Source organism: Sinocyclocheilus anshuiensis, unplaced genomic scaffold (genome assembly GCF_001515605.1).
Source record: "Sinocyclocheilus anshuiensis isolate Anshui unplaced genomic scaffold, SAMN03320099.WGS_v1.1 scaffold76, whole genome shotgun sequence".
In the NCBI taxonomy this organism is placed as follows: domain Eukaryota; kingdom Metazoa; phylum Chordata; class Actinopteri; order Cypriniformes; family Cyprinidae; genus Sinocyclocheilus; species Sinocyclocheilus anshuiensis.
Window position 1 is genome coordinate 507,582 of NW_015557067.1, and position 22,741 is coordinate 530,322.

Below are 22,741 nucleotides of genomic sequence, written 5' to 3' on the forward strand. Positions count from 1 at the left end.
TCCAGCCTGGATAGAACAAGAGCTTGAACAAGGAGTTGTGTTGCATGTTCTGAAATAAAGGGCCTGATCTTCCTAATGTGGTATAAAGCAAATCTGCAGGACTGGTCAGTTTTAGCAATGTGGTCTGAGAAATTCAGCTTATCATCAATCACAACTCCAAGGTTTCGAGCTGTTTTTGAAGGAGTTATGGTTGATGAGCCTAACTGGATGGTGAAATTTTGATAAAGTGATGGGTTTGTTGAAACCACAAGCAGTTCTGTCTCAGCCAGGTTGAGTTGAAGGTGATGGTCCGTCATCCAACAAGAAATGTCTGTTAGACAAGCTGAGATGTGAGCAGCTATCATTGGATCATCATGATGGAATGAGAGGTAAAGTTGAGTGTCATCAGCATAGCAGTGATATGAAAAGCCATGTTTCTGAATGACAGAACCTAGTGATGCCATGTAGACAGAGAAGAGAAGTGGTCCAAGAACTGAGCCCTGAGGCACCCCAGTAGCTAGATGTTGCGACTTGGACACCTCACCTCTCCAAGATACCATGAAGGACCTAACTGAGAGGTAAGACTCAAACCACTGGTGTGCGGTTCCTGAGATGCCATTTTACAATAGGGTTGACAGGAGAATCTGGTGGTTCACCGTATCAAAAGCAGCGGACAGATCCAGCTAGATAAGTATAGTATTATTTAAACAAAATATGTTAACATGCTGGAATTTAAAATGGTCATCATACAGCATTCTATTACATTTCAGTAAAACAAAGGCATTTTATTGATTGATTGATTAATTGAATGCTAGGCATTATTACATACTGAAACTCTCAGCTGCTGCTTACTGTAGTCACACTACAAAATGTTTTCTACGACCTATAACTATTTTGATCGGTGCTGAAGAGTCTCACCTGATTGAATAGAGGACATTTCCATTTTTGAATATTCTCAAGAGCTTGTTGTCAGTGGTGACCTCATGGAAGTGTGCTCCCTTCTCATTAGCGAAGAACAGATCAGGCTTCCAAATGGAGTCTAACATTGAGGGATCCAGGTCCAGGGAGTCATCTGGGTACTCGCTGTAAGCTAACCGAGGGTCATTCCACTTCTGCCGGAGAAATATGTTCACTCTGTAATCCTAAGAATAAATACTTAACATCAGTCAAGGCGAATAGCACAGGAGATGTACAACAGTCCTCTCTGTCAGTTTTAAATCAGACAAAATGGGTATTTTCATGTACAAGCATGCACAGCCGCTGCAAGTGAAATAGAAATGAGCATCATTACTTAAATTTATGGTACAGCAAAATGCTGTTTGAGATTTTTACTTATTCAATGCACTGCTGTTTACATTTGTAGTTTCACAGCTGTAAATACATTAAATCAGTGGTTATCAACCGGTATGTTGCTACGTAATGTTTGTTCTGATAGGGTTACAATCAAGAGAGAAAAAAATGCTAAATGCAAATAATAAAATCAAGCAAATCATGCATTAAGGATAGCAAAATAAATACAGTAGGCTTATTAACAAGGTAGGATAAAATGTGGCCTTTTTTTTTTTTTTGCGGACATTAAATTCACTTGATGAAAGCTGGTAAAATTAGGCAGATGCCAAAATGAACAGGTTAAGTGATACACCTTCTTCTGAAAATCATGAGCAAAATCCCTCAAGGACAAAGCAAATTTCATTAAATATGGGTGACAAGTTTATGAACCACTACTTTAAATAAATAATGATACTGATACTATAATAAGGTGTGTAATATCATCAGTATGAGTTTGTGATGGACCATGGAGTTTAGCCAACTGTTACCTTGCCAACAGTTATATAAGGTAAAATTGAAATGCTTTTTTGTTTAGCAACGATTATGTTTCAAAAAGGAATCCAATCACTGGGCATGTAGAGACTCAATCATCAATGAGATCTGTTCTTGCCTGCTGTACACTTCATCATATATATATATATATATATATATATATATATAGTATTTAAAAGAAGGACAAATTCATATTTAAGGATGTCATTGATATATAGTATTATAGTTTTTGTTAATATCTTTATTTCGATTTTATTTTTATAATTTGTTTTAATTTTAATTTGAAAGTTTTAAGTCATTTTGTTGTGCATTTTTGTCATTTTTAATGTCTATAGTTTTAAGTTTTATTTTTATTTTAGTACTTCAGCTTAAGCTAAATGAATATGAGAAATGTTGCCCTGTAACTAGATGAAATACAGTGTGTATTTTTTTATTTTTACATTTTTTGTCAGTTTTAGTTAATGATAATAACCCTGTTGAAAATATAAAACGTAGCTAGAATTTATTATATGTGCATGACTGAGAAACAAGGTCTTTTTTCTCTGTCAATCTGACATAGAGACATTACTGGCATGCTCTTACATTTGCCTTGAGACACATTAAAAAAATAAAAAAAAAACCTCTTAAATGTAATTTACAGCTCTTAGTCCATATTAAATTAAAGTTCAGGGGATAAAATGTAATAAAATTTTAAATGCCATATTTTTTCATGATATTTGCCTAGAAGCCTGGCAGAATTGCATGAGTAATGAAGACAAAGCCTCAACAATAAGCTTGGAGACAGATTTACGATAATCTGAAACTAATAAAAGCTGATATAAATGTTAAAAATGCATCCAAGGAGAGATTGGAACTTATGCTTTTTGACAACAATAGTTCTTTTGTTCTGAATTTTAAGAATATACTATGTATAGTCAGACTGAATTTGCCTGAAAGCAACTAAGACGAGCAACCACTAATAATGAATGGAAGGTGACAGTGCGTGGGTGATATAATTTGTTAGGCAGCAAGGCGGATGGAGAACCGGGCGGTTTTCATATCTTATCTGTGTCTTTCTAAAATACTCGACGAACTTCATTAGAAGGTCTGTGCGTCAAGAGTGCATGAGTGGTGGGATATTGGAATGAAGTTCTACTTGTGTAGTTTCACACATGGGAAACTAGTGTAACATGGTTAGTGACTATAGGCAAACCTCGACTGTGTCAGATCCCCCACTTGTCAACAGCCAAGCAACATCTCAATGCTGAGAACATGGTGATAACAGGGTGGCCACGGATCCTTAAAATATCTTAAATTCAGATTCAGTGGGTCTTAAATATTTTTGGTCACAGTACTGCAAAAAAATTACAGTCTGACGGATCCAGTGACTGTTTACAATAATTGGACAGACTTGAGATTTTTCCCCCCGCTGTAGTTACTCTAGAGAGAGAATTGCAGTAGCAAAATCCTGCCGAACACCAGCTTAGCTGAGCAGGATCGCAGCTGCTTTGGGTTAATGCAAGTTTACTGAAAAGTGGCTTAAGAATTTTACTCGCCCGACTTGACAAATAGCCTGATTAAAACTTAAGTGACCAAAAAATCGAAATGCGAGAATGATTCTTCTCATTTTATTACATTCAGCTTATATGATTGTTAATGGATATTGTATTTACTTTCTGGTATCGATGTTGCACTGTTGAGGCCTGTCTCTGTGAGAGACTTTCATGGAGAAATCAAATCAAATAGCATAACGGCACACATAAAGAAACTCACAGAAGAAACATACTGAAGTAAAAAATGTAAATGTTTAGTTTATTTATAACATGATGTAGTTAAGTAACATACTGTGAAAAGGGGGCTATTTTGCTGAATATTTTCATGATTGCAAATGTTACATTGATTTTAGTTCAACAAACAAGTAGTTAAGTATTGACTGTTTTGTTCTATTTCACCAACGAAAATAGTTCCAAACAAAGATCAGAACAGAAGTATTACACATTCTCCAAGCAACACAAGGCATTTTTGTTACTGAATGATTCTGGGTTTTGAAGGAATTGGTTGAATGAATGAACCACCTACTGGCGGTTTAGTCTCATGTTTAAAAGTATGCATTTTCTCCCAACATTTCTTATTTGTATATTCAAAATGTTATTAAAACATTAATCTCATAACATTATTTAATGCAGTTGTAATTTTGCAGTGTAAATTATTTAATTTAATTTGGTAACAGCCCTGTAGTGTATATTGAATTTCTTGATCAATTGTAAGAATTTGACATGAAAGATGATGCATACATTTAATATGTTAAACAAATATTGGCCTTTATAAAAGTAAATAACATCCTGGGGTAAATATTAAAAACATGCAGATTTAAGTATGTAAAAGCTGATATAACACTGATAAAAATATTGCTTCAGAATAAATTGTTTACACCACCAAAAATCTCGGTGATGCTATGTGGGGATATGGTCGCCGTGATTTTGCCAAGTGAGACATGTTCCTGGATCAACATCTTTTGTTGATCCTGGATCACCTTTACTGTCCATGTAGAAACATTTCTTGAAAACTTATCCCTCAATTCTGATTCGTTGATTGGAATGTTGTTCCAGGATCAACAAGTTTGTTGATTTGAGTAAATGACAAGTACCCTGCTTGAAGGAAGGAATATTTATGAAGAGAAGTCCACTCAGAGTGAGGAAAAAGCTTTGGCAAAAGCACAGTCTCTTCAGACATAATTACTTCAGAGTGGGTGTGCCATCTCTCAGCGCATAACTTATTCAGAGCAAGCTGAGGGATGAAGGCAACAAGGCACTCTCAGTGTGTGTGTGTGTGATGAGCCATTTGTGTTCACAGAAAGTAATGTTGGGACACTTGTGTAGTTAAGCTAACATCACATCTCCTTGTTCCTGTGTGTAGATCTGGGTTGTAATGGGGTGCAATCCCAAATGTGTGTTTGTTTGGCTGTCTGAAGTGTAAGATGTGACCAAACATCAAAAAGAAAAAATAAACCTTAATACGCAACATGCACAGGGTTCCATTGCTAAGCACACGCGGAGCCTGTTTTTATTCAACCATGGTGGCATATAATAACAAACAAGATCCCTGTAGGGATGAAGTGCACAACAATAACTGCTTTCTGCCTCTCAGTTGCTGATTGCCTGGAGGTTTCAGGATATGGCTACCTGGAATACAAGCAACCCAGACCCCAGTACATCCAAGGCTTGGGTGCTTTCTTCTGCATGAACACTTGTCTGAACCATTCTCCCTTTTCTTTTCCTGATGAAATTCATCCAAAGTGTTGTTGTCAACCCAAACGGTTGTGTCCAGCTCTACTTGTAAACCAACAATGTTAAATACCTTTTAAAACTTTTGCAATTTATACATGCAAATCATTGAATACACCACTGAACATGTTTTAAATTTTCCTCTCTCTGTCTATCTATCTATCTATCTATCTATCTATCTATCTATCTGTCTGTCTGTCTGTCTGTCTATCTATCTTGAAATTCTTGAAAAGAAATCCAATAAACAAATATAAATTTAATATATCCTAAAAACTGCTATATATACATATAGTAATATTTGAACCTTTGTCTGCCAAAGGCAAGGTTAGTTCAGGTTGTAAAATGCCATAATTCCATGATATCTGGAGGAAAAAAATAACTAGTGTTTTTTTTTATTTTATTTATGTTCATTCATTCATTCATTTTTATTTTGTAATGTTTCCTGACATACACTTATAATGTGTTGTAATGTATCAGAAACTGTCATAATGTAGAAATAATTTAGAAATGATTGTGTACAGCATCAGAATGCAGTCAGTTTGATTGACAGCTCCAGCGATTATAAAGCGAGCGTTTTTGCTCACTTTATGTATATAATTTAATCAAAATTTAAATAACAGTTGATTTCCATGCCAAGAGGAATAGTGTGAAGTTGACTGTTTAGTCACTGGCTTAATTTACTGACGCAAAAACGCAATAAATGAATATTATCCTTTGAAGATAATTTTACTTTTAGTCCAGTGATCATGTTGTGTTTCTTCCGCATTTTCTTAACATGCCAGTGGGCAGACCAAAAAGGCATTGATCTGTGTCTGTGCATGCAGTCTTGTGCTGTTGTATTAATCTCTATTACGTAATAAAAACCTGGAAGTAGAAAACAAGCTCTTTTGGCAGCGTTTAGTGTGATTTTATACCATAATTACCTCTTATATGTCAAATGATCAAGGAAAATTTGATTTCTTATGCCATGACCCCTTTAAACGATTTTTCTTTTTTATTTATAATGGACACATGTCATTGGCCTATTAACAGTGATGTACGGTGGTGAGTGGGGAAGCTCTCCACATGACTGGATCTATGATTGACTTCAGAGAAGTATACTACTGTAACCTTTTTTATTGATGTAACGGAAGATTCAGAGTGAAATAATTCACATAGCTTACTAAAACTGCTTTTTAGCAAATGTGAAGGCAAAGTAACATTTTAGGGTACTGAAAGCTCAGTTAATTGTAGATTTTAAGGCTGAGATGAAAGATTAAAGGGGTCTAAAGGGGTCCAAAGGGTATAAAGCCCTCCCAACTTTGTCTCATAAAATTACTTCCAAGGAGACTGGTGACAGAAGCAAGTTTGCACCCCTTATGACTTTCAGCCGGTGGACACTTCCTAACAGTGTCCTACAGTCTTTCTCACAATCTGGATTTAGATGTAATGCATCCACGCAAGCAGAAATGTTCCCTTCATTCAAAACACAAACTTTTGAATATGTGCTATACTGTTTCCATTAAGTCTGAACTGTGAATTTTAATGACAGACTATTAGTGCAACACAGTGCTAATATATTGTTATGATTTATATTGAGTAAACTGCCATGGGGCATTTGTGCATGAAAATGCACGCATCATTGCCAGATAGGGAATACATACCATAGTTGTCTCTGCAATGGAGCCAAAACTGTTAATGAATATGTTGCATGTTACATTCACAGGCGGACCTGTGGAAAGAAGAGCGAAATCAGCCGTAATACAGTAAAGTCTCTACAAAGATATTTTCTATTTGACTCACTGGTTAATCATTATATATGTGTGAGTACTTATGGGCTATTTAAAACGTGTCTGCTTTAATATAACCATTAATGCATCAGTTTTTAATTTTCTTTTTAAATAATGTTATCCATAGTTTCATCTCATTTGCATATTCTTATGCATTTTTTTTTTATTTTAGACAAAAAAATAACAAAAAATAAATAAAATAATAATAATAATACTTTAAAATTAAGATATCAGTAAAATGTTTGCTTTGTTGAGATCTCAAGAAAATTAAGTCATGATCAAGACTAAACAAGACATAATTCAGTAATGGAAGGAAAAGGAAATTTGGGTAATTTGATCTGTTTTACTCGTTATTTATTTATTGATTCATTTATTTCCATTTCACTTACAATATTGATGTATGCAAAGTACTTAGAACATAAATTTATTTCTTTATTATATAATTTTTAATTTTCTTTTTAAATAATGTTATCCATAGTTTCATCTCATTTGCATATTCTTATGCATTTTTTTTTATTTTAGACAAAAAAATAACAAAAAATAAATAAAATAATAATAATAATACTTTAAAATTAAGATATCAGTAAAATGTTTGCTTTGTTGAGATCTCAAGAAAATTAAGTCATGATCAAGACTAAACAAGACATAATTCAGTAATGGAAGGAAAAGGAAATTTGGGTAATTTGATCTGTTTTACTCGTTATTTATTTATTGATTCATTTATTTCCATTTCACTTACAATATTGATGTATGCAAAGTACTTAGAACATAAATTTATTTCTTTATTATATATCTGCTTGTAACACACCTAAGCCAGGTTCCTGTCATTCAGAACTGCACCTCTCTTTTTTTTGTAGCTTTTCAAATTCCCTTTACTTAACATTTATGAATTAGTGGCTTCTGTAAATGAGCTTCTGAAGGGAAGTCCTTTGCCAGCTTAATAATTTAAGAAAGCTCAGGCTGATTTATAGTTTGAGATGGTTTGGGTTCAGGGCCACTCTGTAACAGCATAATGAATTAATGTTCTCAGGGTCATAGCAGAACATCTAGAGGCAACTGGAAATAGAAGATGTGCAGCATTATTACATAATTATTTCATAGAATGAAACAGAATATAGAGTCACGTCTGCATTAGCTTTGTACTTTATAATATATGAATCTTGTAGACACCGATGATCACTGTAACTAATGGTTTTAAAGAAATCAAATCGAAAACAAGAAGTGGTGGTAAATAACCAATAAAGACAGTCCAATATATTACTTTCAAGGAGAAAATGTAAATGATAAGGAGAAAGGGCTTGTTTGTACTACCTTTAAAGTTGGGCCTAATTCTGGCATCATAACCTGAGGTTCTTCCCATGAGCTTGTCAAGGAAGTCAGAGGGTGACGACATGGATGCTGTTCCTCCTTGAGGGTTTTCTAGTTTTTTTGACACTACCAAACTGAGAAATAAAAAGAGAGAGATACAAAGGGGGCAGATTTTAGCAAATCAGCCATGACAGTCACCAAGGCTACAAATGTAAGAGGCTATACTAATGTCATCTGACATCAAATAGTCAGGTTTTCCATTTGGGGCATTAGACAAGACTGTATAATAAGCAGCTTTTGTCCACTCCAGCATATTAAGTATAAGAATACAAATATATTTAGGTCTGTACATTCAGATTGTACATTATGCAATTCAATAAATGCATGAGATTTATTGAATTGCATTAATGCTACCACTGTAATACCCATCAGAAGAGACAGTGATATTATAAGAGTAGTATATTGCATAACAATAACAATATCATTCAGCGTAATTTCATTTTGAAATGTTATACACGTTATATACTTCTCTATGCTGACCTATTGCAAATTATCATACATGGCTAAAATACAACATAACAGTTGGTGTGCAAGTAATGCTGTTGAACTCTCTAGAGAAAACTTCATATTGTGATACACAAAGGAAAACTGTGCTGCCTTATTTCCTTTTAGTAATGACTGAAAGACAATCATTTTGTCAGGCATTATTTCTCTTGATAAGGGGTAAAAGGAAGTTATGTTGGCAGGAGCAGATAAGGGATAATTTATGTCTTGATTACTAGCCCAGTGTTGAGAGGTGCTATTATTTGTGCTTGGCGTTTATATGTATATGTTGGATTGTTGCTGTTGCACCCCTGTGTTACTCAGAAAGAAGTTCACATAAGGCTTGCAGTCCATGGTTAGGTCTAAGGAGACTACCTACAAATGCTTGCCAGTGAATCTCATTTTGAGGAGGCTGTGGTAAGGACACTTCATTGATCTTTTTGGTTTAATGAAAACACATGACATATTTTCAGGATTTTGAGGACTTGACATTTCATAGATCTTAAATTTATTTATTTTTTTTGGCATCTTAATTAATCAGGAGTGTGGTACTCACAGAGGAGGGGGAGAACACTGTGTACAAATATCCATTGAAAAGCATCCAATGTAACATTTAAACCTCATTGTTTATGATTGTAGATAGTTGCATAAAGATACAATCACAAAGAAATACTTGTTGTAATGTTTTGTTTTCGTATTTTTATGTATTTTGAAAGAGTTACATCTAAGTACAGTACATCTAAGGTTGCAAGGTAAGCAAAGAATATATGAAAGTGAAAGTATATATGAAAGTGAAAGTGAAAGTGACGTGACATGTGGCCAAGTATGGTGACCCATACTTGGAATTAGTGCTCTGCATTTAACCCATCCAAAGTGCACACACACAGCAGTGAACACACACACACACCGTGAACACACATCCGGAGCATATATGCCCCTTTTAATCATTAATTAAACTTAGCCATATTGAATTTATGTACAGAGTGCTGAAAGAACATGACAATTTCTCTAAACGTTAAATGTATTATGTTGTTGCAAAGCACTGAGCCATATTCCTGCTACTCCTTGAACTCTTTCCTATCCAGTGTATGCCTACCCAGTCATTTATACTGGGATAAGTTATTCCAGGATTTATTAGCTATGTGTTATCCCAATCATAATCAATTATCATGGAAAGGAGGACACTGACGATCTGAAACATACTGCACTACTGGCCACTTTTTGCAAAGTGTGCAGAAGTCTAAAATGAAATGAGGAAAATCAACAATAACTTATGACTGCATAATTGTAATCTATTTGTAATTTAGAATACAGCAATATTAAAAAAATAGCATCTGGTGGGAATGTTAATCATTACATTCAATGTGGTAAAATAAATGTAAAAAATCTGACTGAAATAAAATTCTAAAAATATCATTTTAAATATTGTTGTTAATAAAAATGTATAAATAAATATTTCAAATATAATTAAAAAAATTAATAGAACACATAACATTTATAAATTTATTTATTTACTGTACTTCTGTTCAGTGTGTGGGTGTTAACATAATGCCAGTGCACTGAACTGAGCATGAACTGTGATCTGGCTTTATACAGTCTAATCAGTGACATTTCAGCCTGTTGTGTACAGAAATGCTTCTTTCTGGCTATACTGAAGCACTCATTACGTTTCTGATGAACATAGGTCAGAGGTCAGACAGTAAGATTAGGATTAAAAGCATGTGACAAAATTACTGACACTCGCTGCAAAATCATCTTGTGAGACGAGCACACAAAAACACACACATTCACAACTCTGAGCCTGCTTTGCTCAGCACGGACCAGCTTTGCTCACCACTGTTGACACTGACATTCCTCTGAACGCTTTGTTGCCAGTTATTCTCCGCCGGTTTCCTCTTTCTCATTTTTTCATGGCTTTGAGTTCTGTTGTTTCAAAGCTCTGAGACTAAGCAAAACTAGATCAGTTTAGAACAAAGCAGTGAATGAATGAAACTTGAGGGGAGCTCCAGTGTTTATTTGGCTGGAACAGCATAGAGGATGAAGATTTGCTCTTTACCTTTATTTCAATGCTAACTGCAGAGATTAATCATAGTCTGCAGTCAACAAGGAAGACCACCCTTGACATCTTTCCACATCTGGGGTTAATATACTGGATTTTGTTTAACAGTTTTCTATTTGCACTCCATTAAATATGGATTTTTCACTCCATCTGATACCTTAATAATGTAGTTTGTTTACTTGTCTGATTCTCAGTAGAGAAGTGAATTATAAAAAGGCATGAGTAGAAAGTCTGTGACACTTTTAAATAAGGTTGTGGATTATATTCAAAACTAAAGGCCATGACACATCAAATCAAAGAAAACATCCTTTATTGCTGACAGAAGCTGAACGACAAAGTCAAAGAGGGCACATACAGAAGGCTCTTCTAATTGTACATCTGGGAATTGCAATAAGCAAATATTTTTGTCTGGAATAAAGAAAGTGAAGACTAAATGATGACGAAATGATCAACATGATTCATATTCAGAATGGTAAGCAAGCACTTCTTTGTTTACGGTTTGTAGTTCTAGTTCTGGTTTTCCCTTTTTGAATGACAAATACAGATTACTACCACCTGCTGGTATAGAAAGTTATGTACTCTTATTCAGCTGCAGAACCTCCATGCTATTTGGCGGTTGGCTGTGTCTTTGTGGTGTGTTCAAGCGCAATGTTTTGGCCCAAAACCCAAAACTCTGATGTCAGCTTGGTGTGGAATGGCCTTAACCAACACTGATGTTGCTTCTGAAACTGACAGCAACTTCTGCATCTGTGTAAAAGCCTCTGGCTATGACCATTGTGTCTTGGCGGTGGGCCTTCCTGACTATGCGGAATTGTGAAGTCAAGAGTGCACATCCCAAATTTGCTCCCAGGAGCAGTAGGTAAACTATAAACCTCCAATTACCAAGCTCCTTTTCAGCAGAAAAAAACAAGCTTCCAGCAACCTCTCTCTCTCTCAGCTTGAAATCCTGGTCTAGGCAGAATCATGCCAACCAGAGAAAGCCATCAGCCATGGATTTACTCTTGCAACCCCTGGAAGGAGTAACCTCTGGGTCCAAGTGTCTAACTGGTTTCCAGCAGTCCTAGATATATTGTCCCTGACACTTCCCATTTCCTCCCATCAATACCAATGGAGGCCTTGAGACAGTTACCATGGAAACTATAGGCCAATGAAGCATCAATGGTGGTCAACAGAGCGAGGCAGTCACAGAGGATGCTCATGTTGAAGCCGATCGAAGGGGATTGAGGATATGGCGTGAATGTGCATGTGTGGAGACAGAAGGGAGAATACCGATATCCATAGATTGCATTCTACCTCAGTGCACAGACAAATCAGTGACAGAAATAACATATTGTAAAGTTAACCAACAGTTCATACACAGGCCGTCTCTCTTTCACACACACACACAACCTGCCTCTATGTTGGCTTCTGTTGTATATATTTAAGATTGAAGTGAAGAAACAAGTTAGTTCAAAGTAATGATTCGCATTTCAGCTCTGCGAGGTGATCTTTACGCTGCAAAATGTTTGTAATTTGTACAGAAAAATACTGCAAAAATGTTACAGTAAAAACCTGTTAATTGGTTAACTGAGTTACCTTATACCATATATGATGAAAAACTGTATATGGCTTAACACAGCATTATATGTAATTACCGTAAAATACTGCCAATTTTATGGCTTTTGCAAGGAAAAACTATGAATAACCATATAATTTACAGTGAAAAACAGTAAAAGGACATTCCCAAAAGTCCTTGTGTGACACATCACGTTTGATTGTAATTTATTGAATCAGTTTTTTTTCTTATTGTTTTTATCAGTTATGTGCATTAGGGTGTTTTGTGTTACATGTTCTGTTATTTAGTTAATGTTTATTGCATTATTTTAGTGTCATATGTTACTCTGATGCCATTTTGTCATTGTGTGTATGACCACTGTCTATATATACATTTATAGACATACATTGGGTATAGAAAATAATCACCGCCCTTTACAATAATCACATTTTGTATCTTTGCAGCCTGAAATGATGGACACAGTTTTTGTTTTATCTGGTTGTATTTACTCAGTGCAACTTATAACATTGAAGTAAAAGATATAACACCAACATGTCAGAAAAAAAACCCAGCATCACTGAGTTGGAAAAAGGATCACCCCCCTACTAAAAATGACTTGTAAACTCAATCAGGTGTAGCTAATCACCTTCTCAGTGGCACACAAAACTATTTGACTTTCAACTGTGATCAGCTGTGGTCATTTTGGCTGCATTAACACTGCAAGTCTTAATGCACAGAATTAAAATTATTTATATAATTCACGTCGAGTGGCCATTATTATTTGCCAGCATGGACAATGGCTGTCATGGATGTTTTGCAGCACAAAATCTGACTGAACGGATAAATAACAGAAAATAACGGTAATTTTCATTTGTTAGGCTATTTTATCTACACCTTGTTAGAAGTAGAATTCTTTAGTGAAATTTAATAGCGCCAAAATGATATTTATTGAAATGAATTCAAATGAATTAATGAGAGAGAGAGAGAGAGAGAAAACGCACGAGTGTGAAGCTTGCGAACAAGTGAAGCTTGTTGGTTTTAATTACAAAAACTGCTGTTATCACCTTATTGCTGAGAAATATAATGTAGCTTTTAGCTGTTGTATTTATAAAATTCATGGGGTTGACAACCAGCTCCTGAATGTACAATTTCTTACCTATTGTTTTCAGTTAAGAGAGCTTAAACATGCATTTTGGCCCTGTCCCAAATGGAACACTTCATGTGCACTTGCGGTCTTACGGACTTACAATTGCCGCCGCGTGCGCGTGTTTGTTAAGTCCACGAGACCGCAGGGGGTCCCATTTGTCATTTTAGTGTTCAGAAGGGTGCTCGCGAGCACCCCCTTTGCGGCCGTTATACGCCCTCGATCCGCACTTCTGCCAAGCCCGCACTGGGGCGAATCAGATTGAAAAACACGCTCACGCTGAATAACGCAGACTAAATGACAGGGAGGAGCCCAAACTTGCATCAATTTTAAAAGTTTTAAAGGGGAATAATGCAAATGCTGAAGCCCCCCTAAAAAGGGCCTAGCGACGCCACTGCAGCACACCAGCATTAATACACAATCTTTATGGGCAAACGTGTCGCCCTTGCATTGGGAGTTCTGCAGGGAATCAGATATGTGTGTTTAGATGTCCATATATCGGATATGTATCTGATTTAAAACCACATTTAGAAGTGTCTCAGATCAGATGCGAATAAAATCGGATCTCGTGCAGATTTTTATGTTTATACATGTGCAACAAATTCTGATCTGTGTCAGATTTGAGCAAAAAATCTGATTTTTTTGTGCCAGTGTAAATGCAGCCTTTGATTAGCTCAGCATGAAAAGAGCTTTCCTGGATCATTTCAGTCCTTTGTAGTGCAACTGAAGCAAACAATCAACTATGGGTGGCAAGGCACTGTCAAAAGCTCACCGGGATAAAGTTGTGGACAGGTACAAATCAGGAGATGGATACAAAAACATTTCAAAGCTTTATCAGTATCTAGAAGCACAGTGAAGTCTATTATTGGAAGTGGAAGGTATTTGGTACAACACAGACTCTCCCTGGATCAGTCACTCCTAACTGGTTGAAAGAGCCAGGAGGAAACTGGTCAGAGCGGCTACCAAGTGTCACCTTCACATACCCAGACACATGGAACAATCAGGTAAGTTGCAATGACAATGGGCTTTATTATGTAGAAGAACAGAAGATGAAGACGGCAGGAGAAGGGAAGTATAAACAGTTCAGATATGCTGGTAATGGAACTTAGCTGATCGAGTAACCAGAGTCTTTCTTGTATTGACAGATGGAGAACAAGCTGTGGAAATCCCAGGAGCGCAGGAGAACACAGATGTGATCACAGGTAGGTAAGGAGAAACAGGTAAGAGTCCCTTGTTGCAATCTTGAGACCAGGCACTGATACTGAGGAGTGTGAGTGCTTTATATGTGTTTTGATTAGCAGCAACAGGTGTGGGTGATTAAAAGGCTGGTGATTGGGAACGTGGCAGAGTGGATGGTGACGTAACTGAATCCCTGACAGTACCCCCTCCTCCACGGGCGGCTCCTGAGATGATTCCCATACCCTCTCGCTCTCTCGGAACCAGTGGTCCACAGCTGGAATCTCAGATGGTGCTTCTGTCCAGGGAAACAGAGGGGGCTGGAAACCTAGTATGCACTGGAACGGTGTTAGTCTGGTGGTTTGGTGTTGGTCTGGTGGTAGGAATCGGCTCCAGCTGTGGTGGTCGTTATGAAAGTACGACCTTAGATACTTTCCGAGTTCTTGGATTTTACGCTCAGTCTGGCCATTTGTTTGGGGATGATAACTGAATGATAAGCTGACTGAGACAGTCAGAATTTGAAGAAGGCCTTCCATACTTGGGAGATAAATTGTGGTCCACGGTCGGAGATGATGTCTTTTTTCTGGGAGTCCAAAGTGACGAAATATATGTTGGAATAGGAGTTCCGCAGTTTCAAAGGAGGTGGGAAGTCCCTTTAGCGGTATGAATTTGCATGCTTTGGAGAAACGGTCAACTACTACCAGGACACAGGTGTAAGAATCGGAGTTGAGAACATCAGTAATGAAATCGACTCCGATGTGGGACCAGGGCCCACATGGTACCGGGAGAGGGACCAGTTTTCCTACGGTGAGTCGTCGAGGGGTCTTGGAGATGGCACAGACTGAGCAGCGTTGGACAAATCGAGTGACGTCATTGGTCATGTTGGGCCATCAGTAGCGATTTTGGAGGAGCGAGAGGGTTCGCTGGCTGCCTGGATGTCCAGAGCCTAGAGATGCATGAAGTAAGTCCAGAAGGCTGAGGCGTAATGTGGCTGGCACAAAGATTTTGCCTTCTGGACCTCCCAGCGGAGCAGGTTCATTCTAGGTAGCATTGTGGATTTGGTCGTCGATATCCCACAGGATAGGATTGACTATTACGGCTGGAGGGAGTATGGGCTCGAGAGTCGATGGACTGTCTGGTTGGTGAATTTGGGAGAGTGCATCTGCCTTGATGTTCTTCGATCCAGGTCGGTAGGTTATGGTGAAGTGTAACCTAGTAAAGAACAAGGCCCAACGGGCTTGACGTGGGTTAAGTCTCTTGGCATTTTGGAGATACTCAAGATTTTGACAGTGAATGGATGTCGGGCTCTCTCCAGCCAATGCTGCCATTCCTCCAGGGCTAGCTTAATGGCTAATAATTCTCTGTTGCCGATGTCATAATTCTGCTCCGCTGGGGTAAGCTTCTTGGAATAAAAGGCACATGGATGGAGGATAGGAGGCTCTCCCTTATACTATGACAACACCGCTCCAACCTCGATGGTTGAAGCATCCACTTCCACCACGAAAGGGAGCTGAGGATCTGGGTGAATAAGGATCGGAGCGGTGCAAAAGGCCTACTTGAGGTTATTGAAGGACGTGAGGACTTCGGGGTTCCAGGATAGAGACTTGGGCTTCTTCCAAAGTAGGGTGGTAAGAGGGGCTGTGAGGTGACTGAAGTGATGGATAAAGCGACAGTAGAAATTGGCAAAACCAAGGAAGTGCTGGAGATCTTTGACTGTTTGAGGTTCTGGCCAATCCCAGATCGCTTGAACCTTCCCCTGGTACATCTGAATACCTTCTGGGCTGATGATATACCCGAGGAACTGGATGGTGGTTTTGTGGAACTCGCACTTTTCGAGTTTGAGAAATAGGTGGTGTTCTCTCAGTCTCAAGAGGACCTGCTCCACATGGTGACGATGTTCGGTCAGATTCCGGGAGTATATTAGAATGTCATCTATGTAAACAGTCACAAATCGATGGAGAAACTCTCGGAATACCTCGTTCATAAAGCTCTGAAACACAGAAGGTGATTTGGAAAGCCCATACAGCATAACCTGATACTCGTTATGTCCTGATGGTGTAATGAAGGCCGTCTTCCACTCATCGCCCTCCCGGATACGAATGAGGTTGTACGCGCTTCGCAGGTCCAGCTTGGTGAAAATGCGAGCTCCACGGAGTTCCTCAAGAGCTGCCGGGACCAGGGGAAGTGGATAGGGTTACTTGACTGTCTGGGAATTCAGTACACGGTAATCAATATAGGGACGAAAGCCAGGCTCCATCCTTTTTGCCCATGAAGAAGCAGCTTGAGGCAGCCACTGAAGTAGAGGGACGTATGAACTGTTGAGAGAGAGCCTCCTTGATGTACTTATCTATGGCCTGACGTTCCAGGATGGACAGGGGATAAACTCTACACTTAGGGAGTGTGGCTCTAGGCAGCAGGTCAATGGCAAAGTCCCATGGCCGGTGTGGTGGTAGTTTAGTGGCAGCTTGTTTGCTGAACACATCCTGGAACGCCCGATAATCAGAAGGGACTTCTGGAGCTCTTTGGGGTTCGGGACATTCAATATTGGTGGAACAAATCCTCAGGGGTAAACGGGGAGCGGATGGAGCGGGAATTTCATTTAAGCAGTTCTGATAACAGGACGCACTCCATCGAATGATGTCACAAGGGTTCCATAGAATCTCCGGTGAGTGCTCGAATAACCATGGGCGTCCCAGGATGATATCTATTGTGGAGCCCTCCAGCACCAGAAATGAGATCGTCTCTTGATGAAAGCAGCCCACTCTAAGTGTCACAATAGGAGAGCAGAACCGTATCGTCCCACGCCCTAGTGGTTTTCCTTGGATCATTTGGATGTTTAGGACTTGAGAATGTTTCCTTCGTGGTAGCTGCAGACGGTTTAGGAGGGCTTGCAAAATGAAGTTCCCCGAGGATCCCGAATCAAGGAAGGCTGGTTCTGCAACAGAACGGTCCGGTGTTAATATTTGTAAAGTAATGCATGACAGAGTTGATATGGTAGGTGATAATTGCACTCTACTCACCGCAGGGCATGGGGGACGAGTGGGACATGTCTTAATAAAGTGTCCGGGGGAACCACAGTAGAGACAAAGGCCGGTGGACAGACGTCGAGTACGTTCAGTTGCATGGGCTCTGGTGCTGGAGGCGAGGTGGAGGGTGAGGCTGGTGGAAGAGTTAGACCATCCAGGTGGCATGCTGTTAGACGCTGTGATATCCAGACAGCTTTCTGCATGAAATTTTCTAACCCCACCGTGTCGTCATAGATGGCCATTTGAATCCAAATCTGAGGATCGAGCCCCTGACGATAAGCAGTGAGGAGTGCAGGCTCATTCCATTCGCTAGCAGCTGCTAATGTGCAGAACTGAAAGGTGTAATCACTTTCAGATTCTTTCCCTTGGCGCAGATTGATGAGCTGATCTTGCACTGACAACAAGCCAGCGGATTGACTAAACACCTTAAAATGAGTGGTGAAGGAGTCCAGCGAATTTATTATGGGGCTGTTGTAATTCCACATCGACTGCGCCCAGAGCAGTGCGCGACCAGACAGGAGCGAGATAATAAAGTCCACCTTAGATCGATACGTGACGAACAGGTGGGGTTGCATCTCGATGTACAGCGAGCAATTGAGCAAAAATCCACTACATTCCACCGCCTCACCCGAATAGGAAGATGGTAGGGCCACAGGACTGGCAGAGGCAGATGAGGGCCTGGTGAGCAGAGTGAGGGACCAGAGTGTTTGAACCAGCTCAGCCAACGAGTCGGGGCTCGTCGAAGCACGAGGTTCCATGCTGAGGGTTAAATCCACCGGTTTGTTGGGTCTGGTCTTATGTCACCGTCACATACACAGGATGGAATGGAACAATCAGGTAAGTTGCAATGACAATGGGCTTTATTATGTAGAAGAGCAGAAGATGAAGACGGCAGGAGAAGGTAAGTATAAACAGTTCAGATATTCTGGTAATGGAACTTAGCTGATCGAGTAACCAGAGTCTTTCTTGTATTGACAGATGGAGAATGAGCTGCTGGAATCCCAGGAGCGCAGAAGAACACAAACGTGATCACAGGTAGGTAAGGAGAAACCGGTAAGAGTCCCTTGTTGCAACCTTGAGGCCAGACACTGATATTGAGGAGTGTGAGTGCTTTATAGGTGTGTTGATTAGCAGCAACAGGTGTGGGTGATTAAAAGGCTGGTGACTGGGAACGTGGCAGAGTGGATGGTAACATAACAGAATCCCTGACACCAAGAGGCCTACAGGAACTCTGAAGAGTGGTCATTCTGTGCATGTGACAACAAAATCACAAATTCTCCACAAATGTGGCTTGTATGGGAGGGTTGCAAGAAAAAAAAAAGCCACTACTCAAGAAAGGCCACATGCAGTCACGACTGTACTTTGCCAAAACACAACAGATTCTGCGGCATATGAGACTAAAATTGAATTATTTGGCCTCAACACCAAACCATATGTCTGGCGGAAATCCAATACAGCTCAACATCCAAATAACAGCATTCCTACAGTAAAGCATGGAGGTGGTAATATCCTGTGATGGGGGTGTTTCTCTGCAGCAGGGACTGGAGCACTTGTCAGGATAGAAGGAAAAATGGATGGGGCAAAATACCATCAAATTCTTGAGGAAAATCTGCTGCCCTCTGCCAGAAAGTTGTCAATGGGAAGAAGGTTTACCTTCAAACATGACAATGACTCAGCACACAGCAAAACTGACCACACAGTGGTTGAAGGAGAAAAAGGTGAATGTCCTTGAATGGGCTAGTCAGAGTCCAGACTTAAACCCCACTGAAAATTTGTGTAATGACTTGAAGACTGCAGTCCACAAACAGTCACCATCAAATGTAACTGAACTTAGCAGTTCTGCAAAGAAGAGTGGGCAAATATTGCAAAGTCTAGATGCAAAGTCTGTAGACATATCCCAACAGACTAAAGGCTGTAATTAAAGCAAAAGGTGGTTCAACAAAATACTGAGAGTGATGGCCATGTTTATGGACAGGCCATTTGTAGTCATGTGACTTTCTACTGTACCACTTGCATTATTAGTGTTTATCAGTACATTTTAAGGTTAAAAGCGGAAACCTGATTTTGATTTTGCACTTTTAAATTTACGACTTACTACCTACCTAACTACATTTTGTATTTTTTTTAATACATTTAATAGAATATTCTTTCTAGTGTAAATATGGCTGTGTGTGAGGATGTTGTTTTTATTGATGACATCATTGCTTTGGTTCAAACTCTCACTAAGGATGAGCCCAGTGGCTAATGTCATAGTTATGTCAGAATATGACAGACTTTTGAATTAATGGTTAAAAAAAAGGAATAAAATAAATTTCAGAATGACAGACAAGTTGAGAGAAGGACAGGGCAGTACTTCAGACAGATTGGGAGAAGAAGGGGAAGGCACTGGATATTTGAAGACATGGAAAGAATGAAAGAGACAGATTGAAGGAGCATATCAGTGATAGATAGAAACAGGATGGCTTAAAGAATTAACTGAAAACATCAGTTCACAGTTCAGTCATTATAAAAGAAGAGTTATAACTTCACCTTTACAGTGTGACAGCTCTGACTTAATCAAAAGCACTTACAATTCACACACGGTTCACTTCACACTCAGTCCCAGGCAAGAAAAAAATTTCAGCAGACACCCTATGCCCAAATTCACATGAAACATTTATCCACATAGACTGTATCTGAAATATGGCAGTTGCTTATTGATCATCTCTTTAATACTTTAATATTGTTCAATTACACAAATTACCACAGAATGATAAAATTGATAAAAAAGTGTGTGTGTGTGTAATTAATTAATTTATAAACTTTAATTTTCATCTCCATCAGCTGATTTTAGCTTTAGAGCAACTTGCATAACAATAACTATAAAACCAGCTGAAAACTAGTGTGTGTGTGTGTAATTAATTAATTTATAAACTTTAATTTTCATCTCCATCAGCTGATTTTAGCGTTAGAGCAACTTGCATAACAATAACTATAAAACCAGCTGAAAACTATACAACTATTTGATCAGCTACTTCCTTTATTTCAGATCACCATGCATCACAATAACTATACAACTGTTTGCAGCATATCTTCCATCTCATTATGCCTAGCATGTCTGTGAAATGCATCCAGTTATTATAAGGAGAGTATAGCTGCAGTTTTGTTGTCACCCCCTGTAAGCTTCAGTCTCATTGGGTTGTCATTGCTGTGGGACAAACAACCCTCTCCCCCAGCCCTAGCCTGCCTCCCTTAGCGTGAATCCACAGCTAAACTGCTGGATCGGTGTGACCTGTCCTGTCAGCATGGTGTTTGCTGTGTTGCAGGGGCATAGCAGCCATTTTAAAAGTGGGGGGACAGCTGTCAGGTGATGTGACCCTCAAAGGCAAACAAATTATGTATATAATGTACAAAGTAAGTACATTCGTGTTCATATAATAAATTCTAAAAATAGTTTATTAACCTATTTTTGTGATATCATACTCAAATTTGAAAAACAACTGCAGGACTTGGGACTTTGAGACCACTGTGGGCATCTATACGTTATTTTGATGAAATAAAGATATTTTATGCACAATATTTCAGTTACACTACACTTGAACAATAACTTTTATCTTAATTCTTAACAGTTGGACAAAAAAGTGTCTTTCAGAAAAGACAACAAATGTGTTTAAAGCTTAAAGGGTACAGGAACTACAAACAATTTAGTGTGGACATGGTTTGTAAGTAGTTTTTTAGACACATATCTCACGTATACATTCTGGAGAGGGCGAGCAACTGTCCTCCCCTCTCTCTGTCAGTGACGCGACAGCCTGTCTTTCCTACAGACCAGTTAAAATGTAGGACATGAATTAAAGTACTAAATTAAGTATGATGAGATATTCGGCGCAAAACAACTTTGCTTTATTGGGAAAGGATAACACGAGCAGCACGACGCGACAAAAGACAGCAGAACCCAATAATCAGTTATGTCTCATTTAGCAGATGCTTTTATCCAAAGCGACGAGGAGAGCATTTTACACACACTGGATCCCCGCAATGTGATGAGGTTCTTAACGGGTTCTATTGTCTTTTGTCACGTCGCATGATCGCATCGCTCGCATCCAGTGTAGACGCGACGTTACAGTAAGTGAAATCATAACATGGAAACTTGATCGCGTGATTCGTGTCATCGCGACATAACACTTACTTACAGTGTGTGTTTGAAAAAAGACGTAATCGTCCTCTGCTTTTTTCTGGTGTGCATTTTACCCCAGACCGCCAAAGAGCAAAGAAGTGAATGAACGAAAGAAATTGCGAGAGCAGCAGGAGATTTGAACACGATGTTAATACGTGCGGGATGGGTCCGCCCTGTCCCCCGCGGCTGCTATAGCCTACGCCCCTGCTGTGTTGTCTTGCTCTGCTAATGCGAGGAGGCTGGACACAATTTGGCTCCTTTTTTTCTAGTGGTTCACCTTCTCTGAATGTTGCCCACTGTCATTTTAGTGTTGTGTACTGTGCGAGATGCTGATAGAACTCGTGTTGTTTAGCTCATTGGCATAGACTGGCCATCAGCCTGGGGTATGCTGGACTAGTTATTGTGTCTTTCCTTATTAAGGTGCTAGTTATTTTTTTTAATGTCAATGAGTAATGGAGTTAACGTGTACGGGAATGTGTTGCCACTTGCCACCCTATCCCACACAACGTCACACTGTAATGGTAAGCTTTGGTTTGTCATTTAGCATTAATGGATAAGTATTACTGTGACAGCTGCTATTCATCTACATAAAAATCCAGTGGCATCAGCCAGCTGAAATAATAACTCACTCAGAGAGTGATACCACTGACTGATTCCAAACCGTGACAGTCAAAAAGAGTAAAATTAATAAATTAATAATTACAATATTTATTATATTTATTTATAAAATAAATAATGAATTAACAGGGATGTGATTTTTCTGTTTTTAAACTGATTTCTGCATTTTCCGACCAGTGAAATATGTCATTGAAAATTGAAAATGAAACATGGCAACACAACCATGTTCCCAAATTTGTAATAAGAATTGTTTATATACCTGTTTTCAACAAAAGAGAAGCTTTAAGGCCTCCCTGTGGTTTTCCTCCAAAATAAAGTTCTGGGCAAAGAAATTCAAACAGTCAT

The 22,741-nt window shown here is 38.8% G+C and overlaps 1 protein-coding gene across 1 annotated transcript in view; it reads right to left on the minus strand.

Annotated features, from left to right (window-relative positions):
* Positions 1-22,741, minus strand: part of LOC107676677 (glycine receptor subunit alpha-3-like) — a 73,311-nt gene that overhangs the window by 37,958 nt on the left and 12,612 nt on the right. The window contains exons 2-4 of the mRNA XM_016471302.1: positions 8,144-8,274; positions 6,707-6,774; positions 960-1,121 (exon numbers count right to left, since the gene is read on the minus strand). Of these exons, the coding sequence (XP_016326788.1) occupies positions 960-1,121; positions 6,707-6,774; positions 8,144-8,274 (361 nt within the window). The remainder of the gene's footprint in view (positions 1-959; positions 1,122-6,706; positions 6,775-8,143; positions 8,275-22,741) is intronic.